General features: G+C 40.7%; 1 protein-coding gene across 1 annotated transcript in view; it reads left to right on the top strand.

Moving 5' to 3' along the window:
* The window catches only part of ABCC4 (ATP binding cassette subfamily C member 4), a 188,448-nt gene that overhangs the window by 151,325 nt on the left and 14,245 nt on the right, over positions 1-22,878 (top strand). The window contains 7 exon segments of the mRNA XM_018056447.1: positions 1,678-1,828; positions 3,257-3,376; positions 4,574-4,684; positions 5,653-5,753; positions 6,816-7,007; positions 11,892-12,047; positions 19,400-19,489. Of these exon segments, the coding sequence (XP_017911936.1) occupies positions 1,678-1,828; positions 3,257-3,376; positions 4,574-4,684; positions 5,653-5,753; positions 6,816-7,007; positions 11,892-12,047; positions 19,400-19,489 (921 nt within the window).

Genomic DNA, 22,878 nt, shown 5'->3' on the forward strand with positions numbered 1-22,878 from the left:
TGTTTGTGTACTTAGTTAACAATTTACTTAGATGCCACTGTGTTTTTGTCAGAAACAGCTGCTGTCCAAAGACAGCATCCGTTCAGAGGTGCCATCAGATTTCCCTTCCACAGGTGGTAGTGACAGGATCCTCAGTTTTAGTCATCTTGATGTCCTAACCAGGCTGCTTGCTCCAAGAAGGCTGACCTGGGGGTGGAGACCGTTGAATTTCTGGGGATTCACAAGATTCCAAATACTAGCTTTTTTCCTTAATCTCAACTACCAATTTATACTGCATGGAATAGAAAATATCACTCATTTTGATTCATAAGCGCACCACTTTTTCCCTTCAGTTAAGTTCAGTCGCTCAGTCGTGTCTGACTCTTTGCGACCCCATGAATCACAGCACGCCAGGCCTCCCTGTCCATCACCAACTCCCAGAGTTCACTCAAACTCATGTCCATCGAGTCAGTGATACCATCTAGCCATCTCATCCTCTGTCGTCCCCTTCTCCTCCTGCCCCCAATCCCTCCCAGCATGAGAGTGTTTTCCAATGAGTCAACTCTTCGCATGAGGTGGCCAAAGTACTGGAGTTTCAGCTTTAGCATCATTCCTTCCAAAGAACACCCATAGCCTTGACTAGATGGACCTTAGTCAGCAAAGTTATGTCTCTGCTTTTGAATATGCTATCTAGGTTGGTCATAACTTTTCTTCCAAGGAGTAAGTGTCTTTTAATTTCATGGCTACAGTCACCATTTGCAGTGGAGTCCCCAAAAATAAAGCCTGACACTGTTTCTACTATTTCCCCATCTATTTCCCATGAAGTGATGGGACCGGATGCCATGATCTTTGTTTTCTGAATGTTGAGCTTTAAGCCAACTTTTTCACTCTCCTCTTTCACTTTCATCAAGAGGCTTTTTAGTTCCTCTTCACTTTCTGCCATAAGGGTGGTGTCATCTGCATATCTGAGGTTATTGATATTTCTCCCAGCAATCTTGATTCCAGCTTGTGTTTCTTCCAGTCCAGCATTTCTGTAAGTTTGGGGGAAGATTAAATTTATCACAGTCACGCACGCCAAGACTCCCCCTGGCTCTGTGACTTATGCTTTGCACTCGACATCAAGTTGATTTTGCTCTCCATCTATAAAATGAGAGAATGCTGTTACTCAGTAGGGTTACTGTGATAAATAATGAGTTAATACATGCGATGCTTTGAATGTACAGACCTATGTGCAGTCAGCACTCATAAACAGTCACAATGGACAGAAAACCAAGAAAGAAGAATTCCAGCTTTCAAAGGTCAATATTTGAATGTTTCTACCTTTTCTGAACTCAGAATTTGTAACCAACCACTTCTTTATCTCTCCATGTATAGCTGAGGTTTCTGGTTTCATCATCTGTGATAGGATGACAACTGACTGTCTCACAATAGTTTCTGTTTTGTGAGCCTCAGATATTCTCATCTTTTCCAGGAGCTTTAGGGCTACTTAGTTGATCAAAAGAGCTTATACCTAGAAACTTCGTACTTAGCCCAGTGTTGTACACACGGTAAGTGTACAGTAAACACCACCAGGACCACCCTTTTCCAACATATCCTTTGAGGAAAAGGAGTTTAATCCTAACAAAGCAACCTATTAAATTTTATTTTTCAGTAGAATGCTGGATAAACAGGCCCTTGTATCTATATTTTCTCTTTCAGACATTTCTACAAGTGATTGGTGTGGTGGGCGTGGCAGTGGCGGTGATTCCTTGGATCGCCATACCCCTCGTTCCCCTTGGCATTGTTTTCTTTGTCCTCCGGCGATATTTCTTAGAAACATCGCGAGACGTCAAACGCCTAGAATCTACAAGTGAGTACCGGGGCTCTTAATTTGGGATGTCAGTGCAGACTGACTTCCATTTATGATAATTAACCAGAACCCTGAAATCCTGCAGATTCTGTCCTGGAATTTCTCACCAAGTCTACATTTGGTAATTGCATATTAGGGGCCTTATGAGTCAGTGTGGCCCTTAAGGCACATGGAGCTGGTAGTGGGTTAGTTTCAGCTTTGCATTATAGCGCAAGGAGAATGAATGTGCGCACCATGAGGATCGGGACTGATTTTGTCTTGCTCATCACATACTTCGTGACATAGACCAGCCACTCAGTACAAGGAAAATAGTGCATCATTTTTCTAAAAAGGAAAATAGTGCATCATGATACAAGTAATAATCTTTTTCAAGAGATGCACAGGTAACAAAGTGATGTCCTGCTGATATTAATACAACACAGGATATTAATACAACTCATCCCTGACAAAGGTCACAGGTTATAGTCTTCCTATGGAAAAAACAGCTTACAGCCTTATTCACAATCGAAATGAGAACCGTAGGGGGTCCTCACTGCCCAGCAGCCTGCAGCCCACCTGTTCCCTGATGGTCAGGATCCTCACCCTGGTGCTTGTGGTCAGTGTGCTCTTAGAGAAGATGGCAGGAAATGAATGACCAGTCATGTGACAGCAGGCCCAAAGCCCACATGAAATCACTCAAAAGCGAATGGCCACTGAGGCCATGTCAAAAGATGCAAGGGTGATTTGAGTGTGACATGCCACAGTGACCTCCAAATTCCCTGGGTATCCAGCAGGGCACTTATAAGAACATCCATCAGTTTCCCAGAGCGGAATATGCCTTAATTCACGCGTCCTGTGGTCACAAGGGCAGTATAGCACCAGGTTCTCTGTGACCTGCCCAGAGACTCTGGTGCAGGTGCAGGGATGATGCTGAGAGATGGCAGACTGTCCGCTCACCTCACTTATCTCACCCCTGTCCTCTGCCAGCCCTTAAATTTCTAATGTTATGGTGGTAACAACACAAAGCTCGTAAAAATTCAGTGCGGTGAGGACTCTTATGGAGGATTACATTTAAAAATGATAATCAGAAATTAGTGAATTATGACTTCTACCTGGAGGGATGGCAGAGAAGAATAGGGAGGGAGGCAAGATTGAGGGGGACCTTGATGAATGAGTTAGTACAGAAATGCTTTATCTAAATACAGGTCCAAATTAAATTTGGTCAAAGATGACTTTGAAGGGAATCTGTTATATGTGGGTCGTGAAAGTGAAGCTAGGGATGAGAAGTGATTTGAGGGTCACAGTAGGTACTTTGCCAGGCAGTCACCAAGAAGTCCTGGGTGTGCCCCTTCGGAAGGTAAATGACCGGCCAAGCACAGGAAACAGTTGACTTCCTCGCATCCAGCCTCCCTGATTTTCTCTGTCGTGTGTCTGTCTCTGCTTCCCCAGCCCGGAGCCCGGTGTTTTCCCACTTATCGTCTTCTCTCCAAGGCCTCTGGACCATCCGGGCCTACAAAGCTGAACAGAGGTTTCAGGAACTGTTTGACTCACACCAGGACTTGCACTCAGGTCTGTAGAATTCTGGAAATGATTTCAAAGGATGGGATATGCTGCCTTCTGAGGCCTGACCTCCCTCTCAGGTGGCCTTGCTGGCCCGCACCGCTCTCTATGCCGCTCTGCCTCTCACTCTGTAAACCTGCCTCCCCCAGCCCTTCCTCTCAGCACCCTGTGTGTGCTCCTCTCTTCCCTGTCACCCCTGCTTTTCCTCCTCCTACTGCCTTGCATTGTCCAACTGTCACCACATCCTATTCCTTTGGCCCTTTAAGAAGGATGTTTACAAACTTAAAAAACACACAGTCTCTGTTGCAACTACTCATCTTTGCTATTATAGCACTAAGGCAGGCAAAAAGAATACATCAACAAATTGCTGTGACTATCTCCCAATAAAACTTTATTTAGAAAAGCAAGCTGTGTCCATTCTTGGCCCACAGGCTGTTAAGTTTGCGGACTCTTTTCAGAGCATGCTGTATTTGGTCATTCGTGTCCGACTCTTTGCGACCCCATGGACTGCAGCACGCCAGGCTTCCCTGTCCTCCACTGTCTCCAGGAGTTTGCTCAAACTCATGTCCTTTGAGTCGGTGATACTATCTAAGCATCTCATCCTTTAAGAGCCTTAAGGAAAATAATTTCTCCATTATTAGATAGGGCATCCAGAATTTCCTCTACATTAGTAAAATCCTGGTCCAACTGATGAAATGACATTTGGAAAGCCACATGCAGATACTGTTATCTGATGGTCCTTCAAATACTGGCTCCTAAGAATTAACACTATGTGGGGCCCTGTAGTAAGTGCAGATGGTGCTGGAAACAGTGCCAGGTACGCTCCGTGCCACCCTAGACTTGGGAACAGTCAACTTTGTGAGAGGATAAGCCTCACTTGGAGCCCAGTACCATAAGACACACAACGATGGGGCCATTTTTGTATGTTAATTATTAGGATCATATTTCTCTTTATAACCTGTGGCTTGAAGTTTCCAGTGCCTGCATCCCACAAGGCTCCTGGAGTGATTCCTGTGTTCCCATACGTTGTCATGTCAGAAGCTAGCTTGTTGCAATCCTCATGGTGCTTGAGCCTATAACTTTGCTGTCCTAACCTATGTAAAAATCTTCTGTAGTTCACCTGCACAGAAGACCCCGTCCCAGTTCAAAGCAGCCTACATGATATCTCTGGTTATTCATTCTGCTTATTTCTGTCCTCAAACCCAGAGGCTTGGTTCTTATTTCTGACGACGTCCCGATGGTTCGCTGTGCGTCTGGATGCCATCTGTGCTGTGTTTGTCATTGTTGTTGCCTTTGGGTCCCTGATTCTGGCGAAAAGTAAGTGCATCACTGTAGTTTGATTATAGTTACAGCTTCATTTGCAGTTATTGTTTTACCTTATTGCCCCTTTGTCTAATATACGGTTTCGTTCTAATGAATTGTGTTAAAGTGTTTGCACCATGTGATACTGCAGTGTGGCCCCTGTAGAGGAGTCACTTGTGTCTTGATGAGGCTTTTGGTGAGACTTCTTGATGTGATCTTTGATCCCTTTAATCTGTCTTCAGTGGGATGAAGTCAGCCTAGCAACTGACCTTCTGAACATTACTGCTAGCATTTTAGCTTGGGAAGAGAGGAACAAGTTTGCTGTTAAGCTTTTTGTCCAGCTTGTGGCTTTAGGACTACTCAGATCTCTTGGTTATAGATGCCTGGTGTACTGCAGTGAGAAACATTCTCTGCAGGGAAGAACGCCATCCTCACTGCTGTGTGGGTACCAGATGAGCGGCTGGTGTTGGTGTGCATGGCATGCATTCACCGTCCCTATTGTGAATTACTATTCCATAGTAACAACACTGAATCACTGGTTTAAATAATGGAACAAGAGCAGTATTTTGGATTTAAAAGCACTGGCTCTTAGAACCAATTGACTTGTTTTTTCGTGGTTTCCAACTGTGGCTGCGTTGCACGTAAAAAGTGAAATTACATGATGATCCTTGAAACCATAGTGACGAAAGTCTGCATGATGACGTGTTTCCTTCCCTACATCATAACTGTCAAGAGTATGTCAACCCTGTCAGGCAGGATTAATAAGCTCTTTTAATAGTTTTCTGTGTTCATAGTGGTTTTTTTTTTTTTTTTTTTTTACTCTTCTTTCATGCTCTCTATCAACACTTAGTAAAAGTATAATTAACACTATCTATTTGCCAGTGATTTAAATATTATAGAGAAGTCTAGGCACAGTGATGGAAGAAGCCCAGCTCAGGGTTAACAGTGGGATTGAAATGTTTCCTTTCTTCTTCCTCATTTAGCTTTGGATGCTGGGCAGGTTGGCCTGGCGCTGTCCTACGCCCTCACGCTCATGGGGATGTTCCAGTGGTGCGTCAGGCAAAGTGCCGAAGTTGAAAATATGGTGATGTTACCTTTTAGCCTTTTCCTTAACGTTAAATGACATAAAGGCAATTATTATGTAAAAAAAAAAAAAAAAACCTCTTTAAACTGTTTTTTACATCATAGCTAACAGGGTTTATTAGATCCTTCCAGCATCTGTTTAACATTTATTTAAAATAAAATAAACACATCTTTTCTCAGTCTTATGTATGCCACGTCAGCTGGTTTTATATTCATCACAAGCTGTCTTCAAATTTAATACATGCCTCTGTAGGAGGGAGTTTCTGACATCCTGCAGAAGATACAGCTTATTTCTTAGAGGCTTGTTTACATTTGTTATTTAATAGTTTAAGAATTTAGTATTTTGAAGTTTATTTGTTCAATTAATTTAATTATTCCCCACCATCTCCATTTTAGAATGTCTCCTTGTATGTGTTGAATGCCTGAACTTACTGATGGCCCTTCTTTTGGAAAGTACTATCAAAGGTGTCAAGTTATGTTTGTTTAAGAGGCCTTAGTCAATACATAAATTGCTTCCTTTTTTGAATATTTTCATTTTTTCCTAAAGAGAGAAAAATGATGAAACTGAAATTTGTCTATTTCACTCTCTACTAGAATAGAAAGTAGCTAATTATTAAAATGAGGTGTAATGACCATCCAGTTCTTCTCATCTACAACAGATGATCCTTCTATAGAAAAATATTAATAATAATGATTTCTGTCCACACATACTGTTTTCATTGACAAGGTTGTCTATTTAAAAAAATTTATATATGAAAATTGGGTCACTTAGAGTATTTAATTTCTCTAGGTCATTCAGTCTTGATATAATGTTGAACATGGTAGCCATAATAAATGTGTTACGAGACAGTGAAAAAGTTACCCATCATCAGTATGCTCTTTAAATTAGCACTTCTGTCTTTTGTAGATGCAGTACTTCTGTCTTTTGTAGATGCTAAGACCTGAGATATTCTTAACTATAGAAATGCAGATATAAAGATACAAAAGCAGAAGTTTCATTTATAACCTGACACCCATTACGAAGACCCTCTGTTCCTAACTCATGTGATGTCCTATGTTTCAGATGATTTCAGTAGAAAGGGTGATCGAGTATACAGATCTGGAAAAAGAAGCGCCCTGGGAATCCCAGAAACGCCCGCTGCCGTCCTGGCCCCATGAAGGTGTGATCATCTTTGACAATGTGAACTTCTCGTACAGCCTAGATGGCCCTCTGGTATTGAAGCACCTGACAGCACTGATTAAATCAAGAGAAAAGGTTTGTTTCAGCCACTTCCTTCTGTAATAGTTTACCTGTGAACATTTAGCCCCGCATGTGCTCTGGGATTCCTGAGCGGTGTGTCGGGGGCAGTCTTTTCATCCTGTGTGCATGAAGATTCGATCAGTCTGTCGGTGGGAACCAGGGCAGGCTCTTGGAAAAGAGACTTAGTGAGAGTCGACAAGGCAGTAGGAACCTCTTCCCTGCCTACCTTGGCCCCGCCTGCCCCTCGAGCTTCAGGTTCTAATGTTCACATACTCCTGGTCGTCTGTGGGCTCTCCCGAAGCTTGCTGTCCTCCCAGCCCCCACTGCACATGCTGCCCTCTATCTCAGAGACCCTTCCCCTCGGCACCTGCCCAGTGTACGGCTCCTCATTCTCTGAGCTGACTCTAGCGCGTCTGCTTCTGCAAGACACTCAATTCTTCCTCAGTGTCTGTCTAAAGAAAGTGACAGGCGAATGGATAAACAAATGTGGTGTATCCTCACAGTGAAACATTCAGCCTGAAAAAGGAAGAACATCCCGATCCCAGGACATCAGGTGAAATGATAATAAGGCAGACAGAAAAGGAACCAGTACTGTAGGATTCCCCTTACTTGAGATTTCCTAGAGTACTCAGATCCATAAAGAAAGAAAATCAGATGGTGGTTGCCATGACCTGAGCGAGGGGAATTGGTGGTTGTCGTATCATGCATACAGAGTTCGTTTCAGTTTTACAAGGGGGAAAATATTCGGGAGGGACAGCAGAGTGAATGTGCTTAACGCTAAACTGTCCACGTAAAAATGGGTAAGTTGGTAAGTGTTAAATTATCTGTATTTTACCACCTTTAATTGATGCCATCTTTGACACGCTTTGTAATTTGGGGTCTGTATCTCACAGATACCTAAGGCTTCTTAAAGATCAGAGAGTATCTTATTTTCATCTCTGTTCCCCCACAAAATTGTATTTTTCAGGGCACACAGAGTGTGCTGAGAGCCTCCCCGCTGGGAAAGTGAATGAGTAACCCATAGTTGTGAACAACCAGTAACCAAAACACACACACAGCACAACTGCGTAAATAACCTATTACCTCTCATGTTAAATACTTGGTATTTAACTGCTCCTTAAAACTCTTCCCACCACACACCCATCTAGTGGACTGGAGCTGTAATTTAATGAATGATACCCTTGTGACGCGAAAGAGTATTCAATTTAATGCCCAAATGATATGCAGGGAGAAGCCTCAGTCAGTCACACAGCAAAAACTGGCTCATAGGTTGGGAAGGAAGTGAGGTTTGCTTGCTTGCAGACGTTGTGTCCACCATATTTCCTGTTGTATATATATTTCTGTTAATTTACCCATCTTAAGTTCCCCCAAAAGCCATAAAATACGAATTATCTAAGGAACTGCAATACAACTACGTGCATTCTTCCATCTTTAAATCCCTGAATCATAGGTCTATCCGAGCTTCTAAAATGTATGTAGGAAAATTGAGTCTGGAGAGTGAATTAAAAACTGCAATAACGTGACTTTTGATCTGTGTCTCAGTCCACTGTGAGTATCACTGTTAGCTTCATTTCTGTGTTTGGAGATGACACTCGGGCAGTGTGTCTATGAAGTCATTTCACTCTGCCTGTGTACATCCCAGGTTTCCCCTCATGCTCACCTGTCCCAGCCCCCATCACTCCAGGACACCCCTTTGGTCTTGGATTTGATTGAGAGCTAAGAGTGGGGGGGATGTGGGAGTGAGCCAGCCTAGCACAACTGGGGCTTTAATTCTCTTTCTCTCATTTTCTCTGCTGTCCCTATTCCCAGAAGTAAATGGGAAAAATTAATAGGTATTATGCTGGTTTCTAATTCATAGAAGAAATAGCAAGTAAAAATAAAGAACCAAAATGAGGTAAATAGCACCGTAGACTTCCTGAGTAGATTCTGAACACGGGCTGCATTTTTCATTTAGATGATTTTGTGGTTGATTTGATCATTTTAGAAAGTACTGGGCCATTTTAAAGCGTTTTACAGCTCTAGAGGTAGATTGATTTTGGTTTGTTATTTTTTTCTCGCTCGGAGCTATTTCTTGAATAATACATTTTTACCGATGCTTACTAGACCTTGCTATAATGTGCAAAAATATTAGTTTCCTACCCTTTCTCCTTTTTACATAATATATCCTCAGCAAACCCTCCCCTCACTCCCAGATTGTCCCAGCTTCCTAATTCCTTGCAACTCAGACTATGTTGCCAGGACCACAGCACCTACAACACCTGGGAGCCTCTCAGAAATGCAGAGTCTCAGGCCCAAAGAGACCTCCTTTCTCAGCATTGCATTTGAGCAAGACCTCTGTAAAGAATTTCTCTGAATGTCTTTGGTTTCAGGCATGTAAATTTCAGTGACACTGGTGGCACTCACCATCGGCAATTTGTAAAACCCGTTGGTGACCTGGGAAAGACGTTCAGATGATAGTTTCGATAAGTGAACGGTAGAGATAGCCTGCTCTGGGCTTTATTTGAGTTGTTCTGTTCTTACCTCTTCCTCGCTGGACTGTTGAAGTTGCATTCCTGTGGCCCTGAGCAGCCCTTAGTGTCCCTGCCATATCTTGGCCATTTGCCCAAAGTGTACAAATATCCCAGTTTACACAGATGCATCAGTTTCAGTATAGCTGATATTTATAGCATGGGCTTCCCTGGTGACTCAGTAAAGAAACTGCTGATATTTATAGCATGGGCTTCCCTGGTGACTCAGTAAAGAAACTGCCTGCAATGCAGGAGACCCAGGTTCAGTTCCCGAGTTGGGAAAATCCCCTGGAGAATGAAATGGCAACCCACTCCAGTATTCTTGCCTGGAGAATCCCATGGTTAGAGGAGTCTGGCAGGCTACAGCCCATGAGGTCACAACAGGAAAACACAACTTAGGAACTAAACTACCACCAATATGAGTAGCATAGAAGTGTACAAACATTTTCATAGACACAGTTCTCACCTGTATTGTGTTGTGTGTTGATTTACATATTAAAACACCCAGAAATGCAGGCATACCTGGTTTTATTGTGTTTCAAAGTGCTGTTTCTTTGGGGTTCTGTTTTTTCACAAATGGAATGTTTGTGGCAACTCTGCATTAAGCACGAGCAGCAACACCATTTTTCCTATAGCATTTACTCACTTCATATCTCTGTCACATTTTGGTAATTCCTGCAATACTTCAAATCTTTTCATTATAATTATATTTGTCACGGTGACCTGTATTCAGTGTTCTTGAAGTTACTCCAACCCGAAGAGGGATCAGGTGATGGTTAACATTTTTTAGAGGAAGACAAATTCAGAGGAAGAAAAATATCCATATGACTTGAGTTATTTTTTGATATTCCCATTATTGTGATGGTCTGGAATGAAATCCGCATGTTCAAAATCTACATGTGAAACACAGAACACATACACGCACATATATATATATTCTCTAGGACCTGCCTAGATGCAGAAAGTGTCCCATCTATAATATATAAATCAGGATTTATCATATCATACAAAATAGGTACAAAGAAAAGCCACTTTTCTTTTTGCTAATGTGTCTAAATTTTTGAAATTGAATTATTGAACATCACTAAAGCCAACTTCAGAAGGCCGCAGAGGGGAGTACTGCTGGTCACAAGTTGCTGGTGCTTGCTATGCCCTCTGGGCTTGGCTAATATCGTGGACTTCCCAGGTGCTGCTAGTTGTAAAGAATCCACCTGTCAGTGATAGAAATGAAGAGATGCCGGTTGATCCCTGAATTGGTAAGATCCCCTGGAGGAGGAAATGGCAATCCACTCCAGTATTCTTGCCTGGAGAATCCCATGGACAGAGGAGCCTGGCGGGCTACAGAGTGTCAGACACGATGGAAGTGACTTAGCACACATGAAAGCGTATCGTATGCCCTACCAGGGAATTTGTAGATTGCCACCTGATTGGTAAAAAAGACCAATTTCTGCATACATGTTTGAATTCGGACAACTAACCAGTTTTTACAATAAAATTTTACTCCTGATCTGCATTTTCCGTGCATTATATTGAATCTTTGATCTTATTGTTAATGCACTTAATTTCTGTTTGCTTAGATTTTAATAAGTTGGCTGATACTTGACACATATCTTTCCAGGGTTTAATTATAAGTATTAATTGGTTTGTAAAATGTCTTTTGAAGTGCTGAGATGAAAGATCCCATATAAATAGAAAGTGTTGTTTGTGTTGTTGTTTTTGTTGACCTCATTATGTGTGTTTTGTCTACCTGGCTACTGCCTTTTAAGACACTGAGACTAGCATTTTAAAATTTTAAGATGTTTCCTTTCAAGACAAGTCATTAGTAAGGTATTTATTATCTGGAAGTGATTTAGTTTGTCTACGGAAGAATACGTCCTCTTAACTGAAAGAAATCTGGAAATCTGAATATTTGTTTGTATGTAAGACTTCTGACTTGACTTGTTGACATATCTGCAAAATTGCTCACATAATTCTCAATGTTCGAAATATCTAGACACTAGGAATACAACTAATTTAAAAGCTGAATTCTAATGGAACACTTGGAAAGCTTCTGACTTTTTACTGATTGTGGACTGATTCTGTTCTTTGAACCAGGGGTCTTCACCATGGCAAATTTGTCAATGTCTGTCATTTTTGGTTTCCACCACCTGGCGCGTGTTTCTGTCATCAAATGGGTAGACTCCATGGCTACTGGTATCCATCCTACAATTCTCAGGACAGCTTCCCTTCCCCAGCAAAGAATTACCTGAGCCCAAATCTCAACAGTGCCACAGTTGAGGAACTAGAGAGACTACACTCAGTAGAACTTTTAAAATTCATCTTCAGCAACCAGGGTTTTTCCTAGGTTTGCTGCATATTGTTAGTTCTTAATCCTTCCTGGATCTCTTTACAGGTTGGCATTGTGGGAAGAACAGGAGCTGGAAAAAGTTCTCTCATCGCTGCCCTTTTTAGATTGTCGGAGCCTGAAGGTAAAATCTGGATTGATAAAATCTTGACAACCGAAATTGGTCTTCATGATTTAAGGAAGAAAATGTCAATTATACCTCAGGTATGCACATCAGAGCATTTTCACATGTTCTTTTTATACACCATCTAAATTTAATTTCTTTTGATTTGTTGGTTTTAGTTGGATGAAAGTATTGATTTTTTTTCCCCCAGTAGAGCATATTTTTAAGTACAGGTATTTTCACAGATACTTTCTCGGGTATCAGGGTTTTTTGTTGTTAGTTTGTTTCTTTTGTGTGTGTGTGGTTTAATAACTTTTCCAGATAAGATTTCTGAATTTAAGCTTCTTCAGGTACTTCTATTTTGACCACTGATAACCACATAATTCTGAGAAAACAATTATAAATGGTTTAACATATGAAAGGTTTCTTTTGGGAAAAACCGGCATCTTAATTTAAGTGTCTTAATGATGGAATTTTGCTATAAGAAATAAGCTGCATCTTTAGAGTTGAAGGCTTTCTGTGAAAGTGTAGGACTTTGAGAATTACAGTGTGTATAGATGGACAGGGCAAAGTTTTAGAAATTAGCCGTTAATAAGTGGTTTTAACCAGGCATTCAGTACAGAATAGTGAGGAAAAGCACAGGACATGGAATTCCATTTCCTCTCCCTTACAAGGCAGCTCACAGTACCAACTCCTCGAGCTGCTGTGAGATTAAATAGGTCAGTGCATGTGGATCGATTCACATAGGCCCAGTGCATGGCTTCTGTGTTGGTGGAACATTGAATTAACCATCTCTTCCTGGTTTCTGATTCTTCCTTTTTTTTTAACTTCTTAAATATGTATGAGTGCTTGATTATTTGCATAGTAGACGCTCTTGTCATTACTTATGTTTCATCCACGTAAAATAATGCAGAGGATGTCTGTTGATCCGTTACTATCCTCCATGTATATAGCCAAGGACAACATAGACTCTGTGCCTTCATCTTTAATCCTGCCCTCTGCTATGATAAACTTGCTGGTTTTATTTTTTTATCTTTGGTGTTTTAAAAAAAATTCTCTACAATCATCTGACCATCAAGGAATGCTGAGAAAAATAGATACCTTTAAGAGAACCATAGAAAAGAGAGATTAAGAGCCAGGCAAATGTGCTTCCTGGAATGCGGGTATAATGAGCTCTGAAATGTTATTAGGAAGCATATAGAACGTGGCACCCAAAGGAAGGAGAGCATAGACTTGTGTCTTATGACAGTTCAACTGTTGTTCCCCACCCCTTTCCTTTAAAATACCTGGAATTAGTATAAGCACTTTTGGAATCAAGATATTGTTTTTAGACCAGTGAAATGCCACCTCATACCTCTAAAGATGTCAACAATTTTTAAGGAAAAAAAAGAACCAAGTGTTCACAAGGATGTGCAGAAATTAGAATCCTTGTGCATTGCTGCTGTGTGTGCATGCTAAGTCACTTCAGTTATGTCCAATTCCGTGTGATGCTATGGACTGCAGCCTGCCAGGCTTCTCTGTTCATGGGATTCTGGACAGGAATACTGGAGTGGGTTGCCATGCCCTCCTCCAAGGGATCTTCCCAACCCAGGGATTGAACCTGCATCTCTTAAGTCTCCTGCATTGGCAGGTGGATTCTTACCTGAAGTACTTAGCAGTCTGTTCTTGGTGGCTGACTTGGTGATTAATGTAGAAAATAAATGTTTCTGGATTCCCATTTTTAAGTTTTGATTTTACCCGTCTCTGCTGCTGCTAAGTCACTTCAGTTGTGTCCGACTCTGTGCGAGCCCACAGACGGCAGCCCACCAGGCTCCCCCATCCCTGGGATTCTCTAGGCAAGAACACTGGAGTGGGTTGCCATTTCCTTCTCCAATGCATGAAAGTGAAAAGTGAAAGTGAAGTCACTCAGTCGTGCCCGACTCTTAGTGACCCCGTGGACTGCAGCCTACCAGGCTCCTCCATGCATCAGATTTTCCAGGCAAGAGTACTGGAGTAGGGTGCCATTACCCATTTCTGAAATGGGCCAAATGAGATTAGTTCTAAGACATAACGGGTGTGTCTGTAAAGTACTTTTATGTCCTGGATAAAAGGATTGAGAAACCGTGCCCTGTATTACTTTTAATGCTTCTTAATAAGAAAAGGTTGTATGCTTGTGTACATAAAAGAGCAGTATAAATAAAGAAATAACGTTCGATGATTCTTGGCTCTGCCAGTAATGTTTTGGAAGCACATCTGAGCAAAGACTAAACATCCCTTGACATCACCACGTTTTGGTTCTGTTCCATCAGTTTCCACCCTACGTTTGAGCATGCTCTGTGTACACACTGCAGGGAGCGTGCTTACAAAACAGTGCTAAGCTTTGTATCCATGTAGATAATGATCACTAACCATTGTAAACACAGAACTTTATTTTTTCACTCTCTATGTCTTTGTTTCTGAGGCGCAATGCTATTTGATAAAAGAGAATGTTTGTGTAAAGTGTCCCAGGAGAATCATTCAGGAGGCAGCCAGGGATAGGGCATAGACTGTCAACATGAGCCACTTTTTAATTCCTGCTCTGTCTCATGTGACTGTAGGGCCTTGAGGATGTCACTTGTCTGCAGGTCCTGGTCCTTGAACCACGTCTAGAAACTAATGTGACACAGATTTGTTGTGAGATATGATTAAGGACTTTCCCAGTGGTTCAGTGGCTAAGACTCTGCTCTCAGTGCAGGGGGCTCAGGTTCAATCCCCGTTCAAAAAACTAGGTTCCACATGGCATAACAAAGACCAGCTGCAGCCAAACAAATAAGTTAAACAAATACTTTTTAAAAATATGTGGGGTTCCCTGGTGGCTCAGATAGTAAAGAATCTTTCAGCCATGCGGGAGACCTGGGTTCAATCCTTGGGTTGGAAAGATCCCCTGGAGAAGGAGATGGCTACCCACCCCAGTATCCTTGCCTGGAGAATCACGTGGACAGAGGAGCCTGATGGGTACAATCCATCGGGTCCTGAGTGACTAACACTAAAAATGTAACTTAGATCCCATGGCTGATTCTTGGGACCAGTCAGTCAACAGTAATTATAAGTATTCTTAAGAATGAAGGCACTGACCTTTCAGGTGTTATTTCTAAAAGACTAACACATTTTGGAAAGGCTTTGCTCTTTCTTTTCATGTTTTTATAGTCCTTGGTGATTTTCAGTAATTTTATTGCTTGTAACGTAAACCACATTGTTTATAGAAATTTAAAGAGTGAAGCAAAATTTAAAAGCAACGCAGTAGAGTGTTAGGCAAAAGCATAACTGAAAAATTTTTGTAATGTCTTTTCTCCAAGGAGCAAGAAGAAAGAATATCACTATTTCTCTTGGTTGTTGGCTCCCCTTCCACCAAATTTGTTCCTGACCATCACCCTGAACCCCAGTCACACTTTTCCGTCCCCCACGAAGACCTCTGGCACTTTTCTCAATGCTTTCCACATTCTTGACAGCTGTCTTGTTCTCCTTGAAGACATGACTTCTGTCCCTCATTTCTGTTGCTCTAGTTTTTATTGCAGCCCCTGACAACTTACACAGTATTAATAATAATTCCTAACACTTGTGGAATTCTTAACACATGTTTGCCTCTTTCCCTACCCTCTCCTCCTTAATCCTCATAATTCTCTTATTATCCTTATCTGACAGATTTGATAACTGAGGCACTAAGAGCTTAACCCACTTAGCAAGTAAGCAGCAGAGCCTGAATTTCCTATGTGTTTTTTGGTGATTCCCAACTCCAGAACCTGAGCAGCTGATCACCCTGTGAGGACTTCAGTACCCTGTTGACTGTCATCCACAGTAGAACTGCTTCATAACATGAAATCTCATGTCTGCACTTGCACACACACAAAGTTTTTTTAAAACATTATTATTCTATATGCTGGTTTTTACTCTCCATTCTTCTAATTAGCTTTGCTCTTCTTGGAAGTGGACTTTAAAACCATCTAGGATATCCATTCTGTTCCAGCTAACATAAAAGATAAAATGACAGTCACAAGGCACAAAATTGACTTTCTGATCCATTGACTGAGCTTGCAGTTGGATAGATCCCGCCCCTCCCTGTCCCCTGTTGGGCTGGTCTCCTGGTCAGTGTTAGCATCACTGTTGTTCCAGCTTTGCACATCAGCCTTGCACCGTTAGCCCCAGTTGCCAGTAAGGAAACTTGAGTCTTAATAGGTTACCCCAAGTATAATCGCTAATACGAGCCTCTTTGGATGATTCTTTGTACCTAGAGAAAATGGCACAAGGAAAATGTTTTCTTTTGAAGAGGGATTCCATGTGAATTCAGTGTTTATGATGGGAGCCCAGAGGTCGGCACAGATCAGCATCCATCATCTTAATTATGATTAGAGTCATTTCTTATATTTAATAGTTTTTCTCTGTATCAAAGCAAAAGCTTGGTATTTTTTAAACAGCCCCCTCTGCTCTTTTGGTATTTCTGTTCCTTGTGTTTTCTTCAGTAAGTTGAAGAAGATGAACCAGAGCTATCTCATTGACTTCTCCATGGTTTTCTGGTTTTCTTTCCCTTTTTATCTTGTTGAGAATTAAACTGAAAGAGAGGAGTTGGATATGCTGTTACTAGTAAAGAAATATAATTGGATTCTAGCCTAAAGTATTCAGTCACCCTTTGTTCCTGACACTGAAGTCTTCTTGGAACTGCTCCCTGGAGCCCCTGAAAGAGGACTTTACATGACTTAAATTCTTCTTTCTTTGTTGGCAAACAGTGTCCTTTTCTTCTGAATATGGATGATGATTAGATCCTTCAGAGGCTACAGGATCTAGAAAAAAAAATGATGAGAGTACCAAAATTTAAAGTGACTTCAGGTGCTTCTCTTATTCTTGAAACAGGGAGATGAGTTTCCTCCTGTGAAAAGTCCTCAGATTAGAAAGGAGAACAGAGCTTTAGGACACCAGGAAACAGCAGCAGTAGATACTTTTTTAAAAAATTGAAGTATAGTTGATTTATGGAGCTTCCCTGGTGGCTCAGTGGTAAAGAATCCGCCTGCCAGTGTAGGAGATGTGGGTTCAATTGCTAGGTTACAGAGATCCCCAGGAGCGGGAGATGGCAACCCACTCCAGCATTCTTGCCTAGAGAGTTCCATGGGCAGGGTAGCTTGGCAAGTTACAGTCTGTGAGGTCGTGAAAGAGTCAGACACGATTTAGTGATTAAACCACAACAATTGTTAATTTACACTGTTGTGTTAATTTCTTAGTAGTAGCTACTCATGATAGTCCTAGTTTAGTACTGAAATGATTGTCCTTTATTTGCCTTGTTTGTAACCATTTGTATACTTTTTGTCTTGGTCCTAGGTCATTTTAAGCATTAGAAGGTTAGTAGGTAGTGTTTCTTTGCAGGATTGTTATCCGACAAAGATAACAGCCTTTTCTTCCAGCAGCCTATGCTAAAGGTCCCTTCAGACTGCCGTTCAGTCTTTCGGTTGTATCAAGGGATTATCAATTTACCAAACTAAATGCTGTGATTCAGCGTGGCCATATTTGGGTCACACACCTAATATGAACTCATGTCATATTCATAACAAAGGAAAAAGTTACTATTGAATATGGCACAAAGGATTACATCTGACTTTAAACCTTGATGAAAAACAGATTGGAAACCGATGCTTCATTTAAAATACTACATTGTACAAGAGTGTTTGTTCTTCAACTGTACTGTGCCAGCTACTTTTTATTAAAGTGAAAGAAAAAGAAAGAAAGTGAAGTCGTTCAGTCGTGTCCGACTCTTTGCGACCCCATGGACTGTAGCCTACCAGGCTCCTCTGTCCATGGGATTTTCCGGGCAATAGTACTGGAGTGGATTGCCATTTCCTTCTCTAGGGGATCTTATTAAGTGAGGCTTAATTTTGTGCCTTCAGAAAAAAGACTCTTAGCCTAATAAATGTTAGTGTATATTTATATGAAGCTTGTAGGTCCTACCATAAATCTCTACACTGAAGTGTTCTGCCTGCAGAACAGTTTTACAACTCTTATTTATGTGATTAGTAACTTTGTTGGTTATAAGTGGGTACTTTAATAATGATATCTGTCAGAAATTATCATTAATCCGACCCTTGTCTGCCCTTGGAGTATGTGTCTACTGTGAACACTGTTGTTACCTTTTGAAGCTAATATAATGGTTTCATATTTGGCAAGTGGATGAAAGTAGAGTGAGTAGAAACCAAAATGGACACCATACATAAAATATATTGACAAATTAAAACAGACACTGTTCACAAATTGCCTGCTGTTTTTATAGCTTCAATCGGTTAGTGTTCTGGTACATCATTCTTTTCATTCCGCAAGTTTTGATTGAAATTTTACTGATTTTGAAATATGTTTTTGACATGTCATTGCAAACAGAAATATTCTTATGTACAAAACAATTGTTTTTCATCCATTGCTGCTAAATAAACAATAGATGCTGCCAAGTATTTCCTCTGAGAGCAATAGTATGGACTTAGGTGACACCCTTATAGCATTGTGAGATAGTTAATTTCTTTTCTTTTTGTGACAATTAACAGTGGATTGGTGATAATTAGCAGAACCCCCCTGAGGCCAATAGCATGTCTGAGAGTTCCATTTAACACTTAGCATAAATCAACTACAGGCCTTGGTCAAGGGTTCAGAAGTGAAGGATCCTTCTTTCTGCAAAGAATCTCATTTTAGTCCCGTAATATTTGAAGAGACTCATTCACTTTAACAAGATTTCCAAAGAGAAGTTGTTGAAGGAAGTGACAGTGGAGCGAGGCCCTTGTTATGAAATCTGTGACTGAACTTCAAATGGGGTCCCCGTTCCTTTTCTCCTAAACCACCCAAACCACCATTCCCAAACTTATTGGTCCTGTGGGACCTTTCATTGCTCAAGGAAGGAAGGAAGGTCTGTCTTTTTGTAAAAAAAAAAAAAAAAAAAAAGTATTTATTTATTCTATTTGGCTGTGCCGTGGCTTTGTTGCAGCACACAGGATCCTTAGTTGCAACATGTGAGATTCTAGTTCCCAGACCAGGGATTGAACCCTGACGCCCTGAATGGGGAGCTCTGAGTCTTAGCCACTGGACCACCAGGCACTTGCAAAAAGTCTTGTCTTTCAAAACCAATTTATTCCATAGATTAGCTTAAGTAATAACTCTAGAATATAATATGAAAAGCGGGTCACTTCATCAAAACAAACACCTCTTGGGACTGCCCTGGTGGGCCTGGGGTAAAGAGTCTGTCTTACAATGCAGGGGTCGTGGTTTCAATCTGCGGTTTAGTAACTAGCATCCCATATGGCTTGGAGCAGCTAAGCCCTCATGCCACGTGACATAGCAAAGGTCCCAAAACCTTGTTATTAATGATTATAATGAATGTTGGGTTTGTTTGAATTTAAATTATTTTCTGTAAGCATTTGTGTAAAATAAAAATAGTTTACAGAAATAACAGTTCCTATTTTGCAATATATAGGAACCTGTTTTATTCACTGGAACAATGAGGAAGAATCTGGATCCCTTCAATGAGCATTCAGATGAGGAACTGTGGAATGCCTTAGAAGAGGTAATTTATGTAATGTAATTAACATCTTAACATCAGTTTCTATGTGTGTGCATTTATAGCATTGCAAGTAATTAATGGGAGCCTATCAGTTTAAAAGAATTTGTTTACCTCCTAGGAGAATGTTGATGACATAGGTGCGTTTAAAATGTGTGTATTGATTGATAATGAAAACCGGCAGTATAATGCCTCATACTTTTTGGCTTTTTCCCTAGAACCCAAAGCAACTAGATAACATGATTTTGTCCTTAACAGAACACTGAACTAGAAGTTAACATTAGGGGGTCAAATTCTACTAGTGACCTAGTGAATTAATATCCTAACTACCCTGAAGTATGCTACTGGAGATCAGTGGAGAAATAACTCCAGAAAGAATGAAGGGATGGAGCCAAAGCAAAAACACCCAGTTGTGGATGTGACTGGTGATAGAAGCAAGGTCTGATGCTGTAAAGAGCAATATTGCATAGGAACCTGGAATGTTAGGTCCATAAATCAAGGCAAATTGGAAGTGGTCAAACAGGAGATGGCAAGAGTGAACGTCGACATTCTAGGAATCAGCGAACTAAAATGGACTGGACTGGGTGAATTTAACTCAGATGACCATTTTATCTACTACTGTGGGCAAGGATCCCTTAGAAGAAATGGAGTTAGCCCTCATAGTCAACAAAAGATTCCAAAATGCAGTACTTGGAAACAATCTCAAAAACGACGGAATGATCTCTGTTTGTTTAATATTGTGGTAATCCAAGTCTATGCCCCTTGCAGTAATGTTGAAGAAGCTGAAGTTGAACAGTTCTATGAAGACCTACAAGACCTTCTAGAACTAACACCCAAAAAAGATGTCCTTTTCATTATAGGGGACTGGAATGCAAAAGTAGGAAGTCAAGAAACACCTGGAGTAATAGGCACATTTGGCCTTAGAGGACAGAATGAAGCAGGGCAAAGGCTAAGAGAGTTTTGCCAAGAGAACGCAGTGGTCATAGCACCCTCTTCCAACAACACAAGAGAAGACTCTACACATGGACATCACTAGACGGTCAACACCGAAATCACATCAATTACATTCTTTGCAGCCAGAAATGGTGAAGCTCTATGCAGTCAGCAAAAACAAGACCAGGAGCTGACTGTGGCTTAGATCATGAACTCCTTATTGCCAAATTCAGACTTAAATTGAAGAAAGTAGGGAAAACCTAGTGGTATGACCATTCAAGAATGACCTAAGTCAAATTCCTTATGATTATACAGTGGAAGTGAGAAATAGATTGCCATGAAGTGATGGGACCAGATGCCATGATCTTAGTTTTCTGAATGTTGAGCTTGAAGCCAACTTTTCCACTCTCCTCTTTCACATTCATCAAAAGGCTCTCTAGTTCTTCTTTACTTTCTGCCATTAAGAGTGGTGTCATCTGCATATCTGAGGTTATTGATATTTCTCCTGGCAATCTTGATTCCAGCTTGTTCTTCCTCCTGCCCAGTGGAAGAGGAGTGTGAAAAAGTTGGCTTAAAGCTCAACATTCAGAAAACTAAGATTATGGCATCCAGTCCCATCACTTCATGGCGAATAGATGGGGAAACAGTTGGAACAGTGACAGACTTTATGTTTTGGGGCTGTAAAATCACTGCTGATGGTGATTGCAGCCATGAAATTAAAAGACGCATACTCCTTGGAAGGAAAGTTACGACCAACTTAGCCTATTAAAAAGCAGAGACATTTATTTTCCAACAAAGATCCATCTAGTAAGGGCTATGGTTTTTCCAGTAGTCATGTATGGGTGTGAGATTTGAACTATAAAGAAAGCTGAGCATTGAAGAATTGATGCTTTTGAACTGTGGTGTTGAAAAAGACTCTTGAGAGTCCCTTGAACTGCAAGGAGATCCAACCCGTCCATCCTAAAGGAGACCAGTCCTGGGTGTTCATTGGAAGGACTGATGTTGAAGCTGAAACTCCAATACTTAGGCCCCCTGATGCGAAGAGCTGACTCATTTGAAAAGACCCTGATGCTGGGAAAGGTTGAAGGCAGGAGGAGAAGCGAACGACAGAGGATGAGATGGTTGCATGGTGTCACCGACTCTATGGACATAAGTTTGGGTGGACTGTGGGAGTTGGTGACAGACAGAGAGGCCTGGCATGCGGCAGTCCATGAGGTCACAAAGAGTCGGACACAACTGAGTGACTGAATTGAACTGAACTGAACCCTGCAACATTCATTTTATTCCTCTTTTCTCAGGTAATATCTACTCAGTGTGGGCAATAGTAGTTTTTGATTATTAACTGAAAGATAAATGAAATCATGGTAATAAAATGCTGCGAAGTTTCAGAAAACTTTTTGCAGAATGGTAAATCACACATTCGGATTGTGATAATAATTATTTATTGGGAGTCATGTCATTTTAATGCTACAACATGAATACAGGTAACAGAAGAAGCCTGGTGCTTTTGCTCAGTTTTTATATGGATAGGTTAATTTCTAGAAGATTTTCTATTATTTGTGTTTGACTTTACACCACTTCCTTGAATTTCCTTACCCTTGCATGAAAAAGATTTTGACTATTAGGGTGCTAATGGTTTATATATTTTAATACTAATTATTTTGTATATTTGCCCTAGTTTTAAAGTTGGTAAGCTGCTTATGGCAGAAACTCTTTCTAGCTTTCTAAACCATATAGAGGTTCTTAATTCCTCATGTGACCTAGCCTCAGTTTTTTGCTTTTAAAAAGTAAGCGCTTAATAGTTACTGAATAGTTGCTTGATCTCTTAATTTCAGAAAAGTGTGGCTTATTTCCTTAAAAAAAATCGTATTTTTGTCATTGTTGTACAAATCTCAATGACCAATTGCTCACATTGTGTTTTGAATGTATACCTTTTGTCATTTAGTGTCACTCTTCCAAGCTCTGAAATCTGCAATTTATACAGATTGGATTTGACTCTGAGCATTTTGATTCTGAGTTGTCACAATTTCCTGCCAGTAATTCTAGTTTCTGAAAGCAGATTATCTTTGGCAGTCAAATTTTTTTTCTTTTTAATTTTGTAATACTGGTTAATCTTATAACAATAGATTAAACACTATCCACTCCCATAGGCTGGGGAAATAAAATGTTATGTTGTGTCTTGTGTTTCACAAGATTTCCATTCACTATGAAACTTTCATGACATTGAAGTTAAACAGCCTTGAGTGGCCTAGTAGTATAGTGTTAAACTTGGGAAAGAAGCCCCCTGAATAGGCTTACGTGTTACAGCTGTACAGTTAGTCGTTGTTTGAATTTTTTTTTTAAACTTTCAGACCTTCGAAAATGAATTCTTCATTGGATTATGTCTTTAGAGAACCATACTTCCTGCAGGAATTAAAAATTTTTTTTTTTCCTATGTAGAGTTCTGACTCCACTGCAGAATG

The sequence above is a fragment of the Capra hircus genome, chromosome 12 (genome assembly GCF_001704415.2).
Source record: "Capra hircus breed San Clemente chromosome 12, ASM170441v1, whole genome shotgun sequence".
NCBI classification, from domain to species: Eukaryota; Metazoa; Chordata; class Mammalia; order Artiodactyla; family Bovidae; genus Capra; species Capra hircus.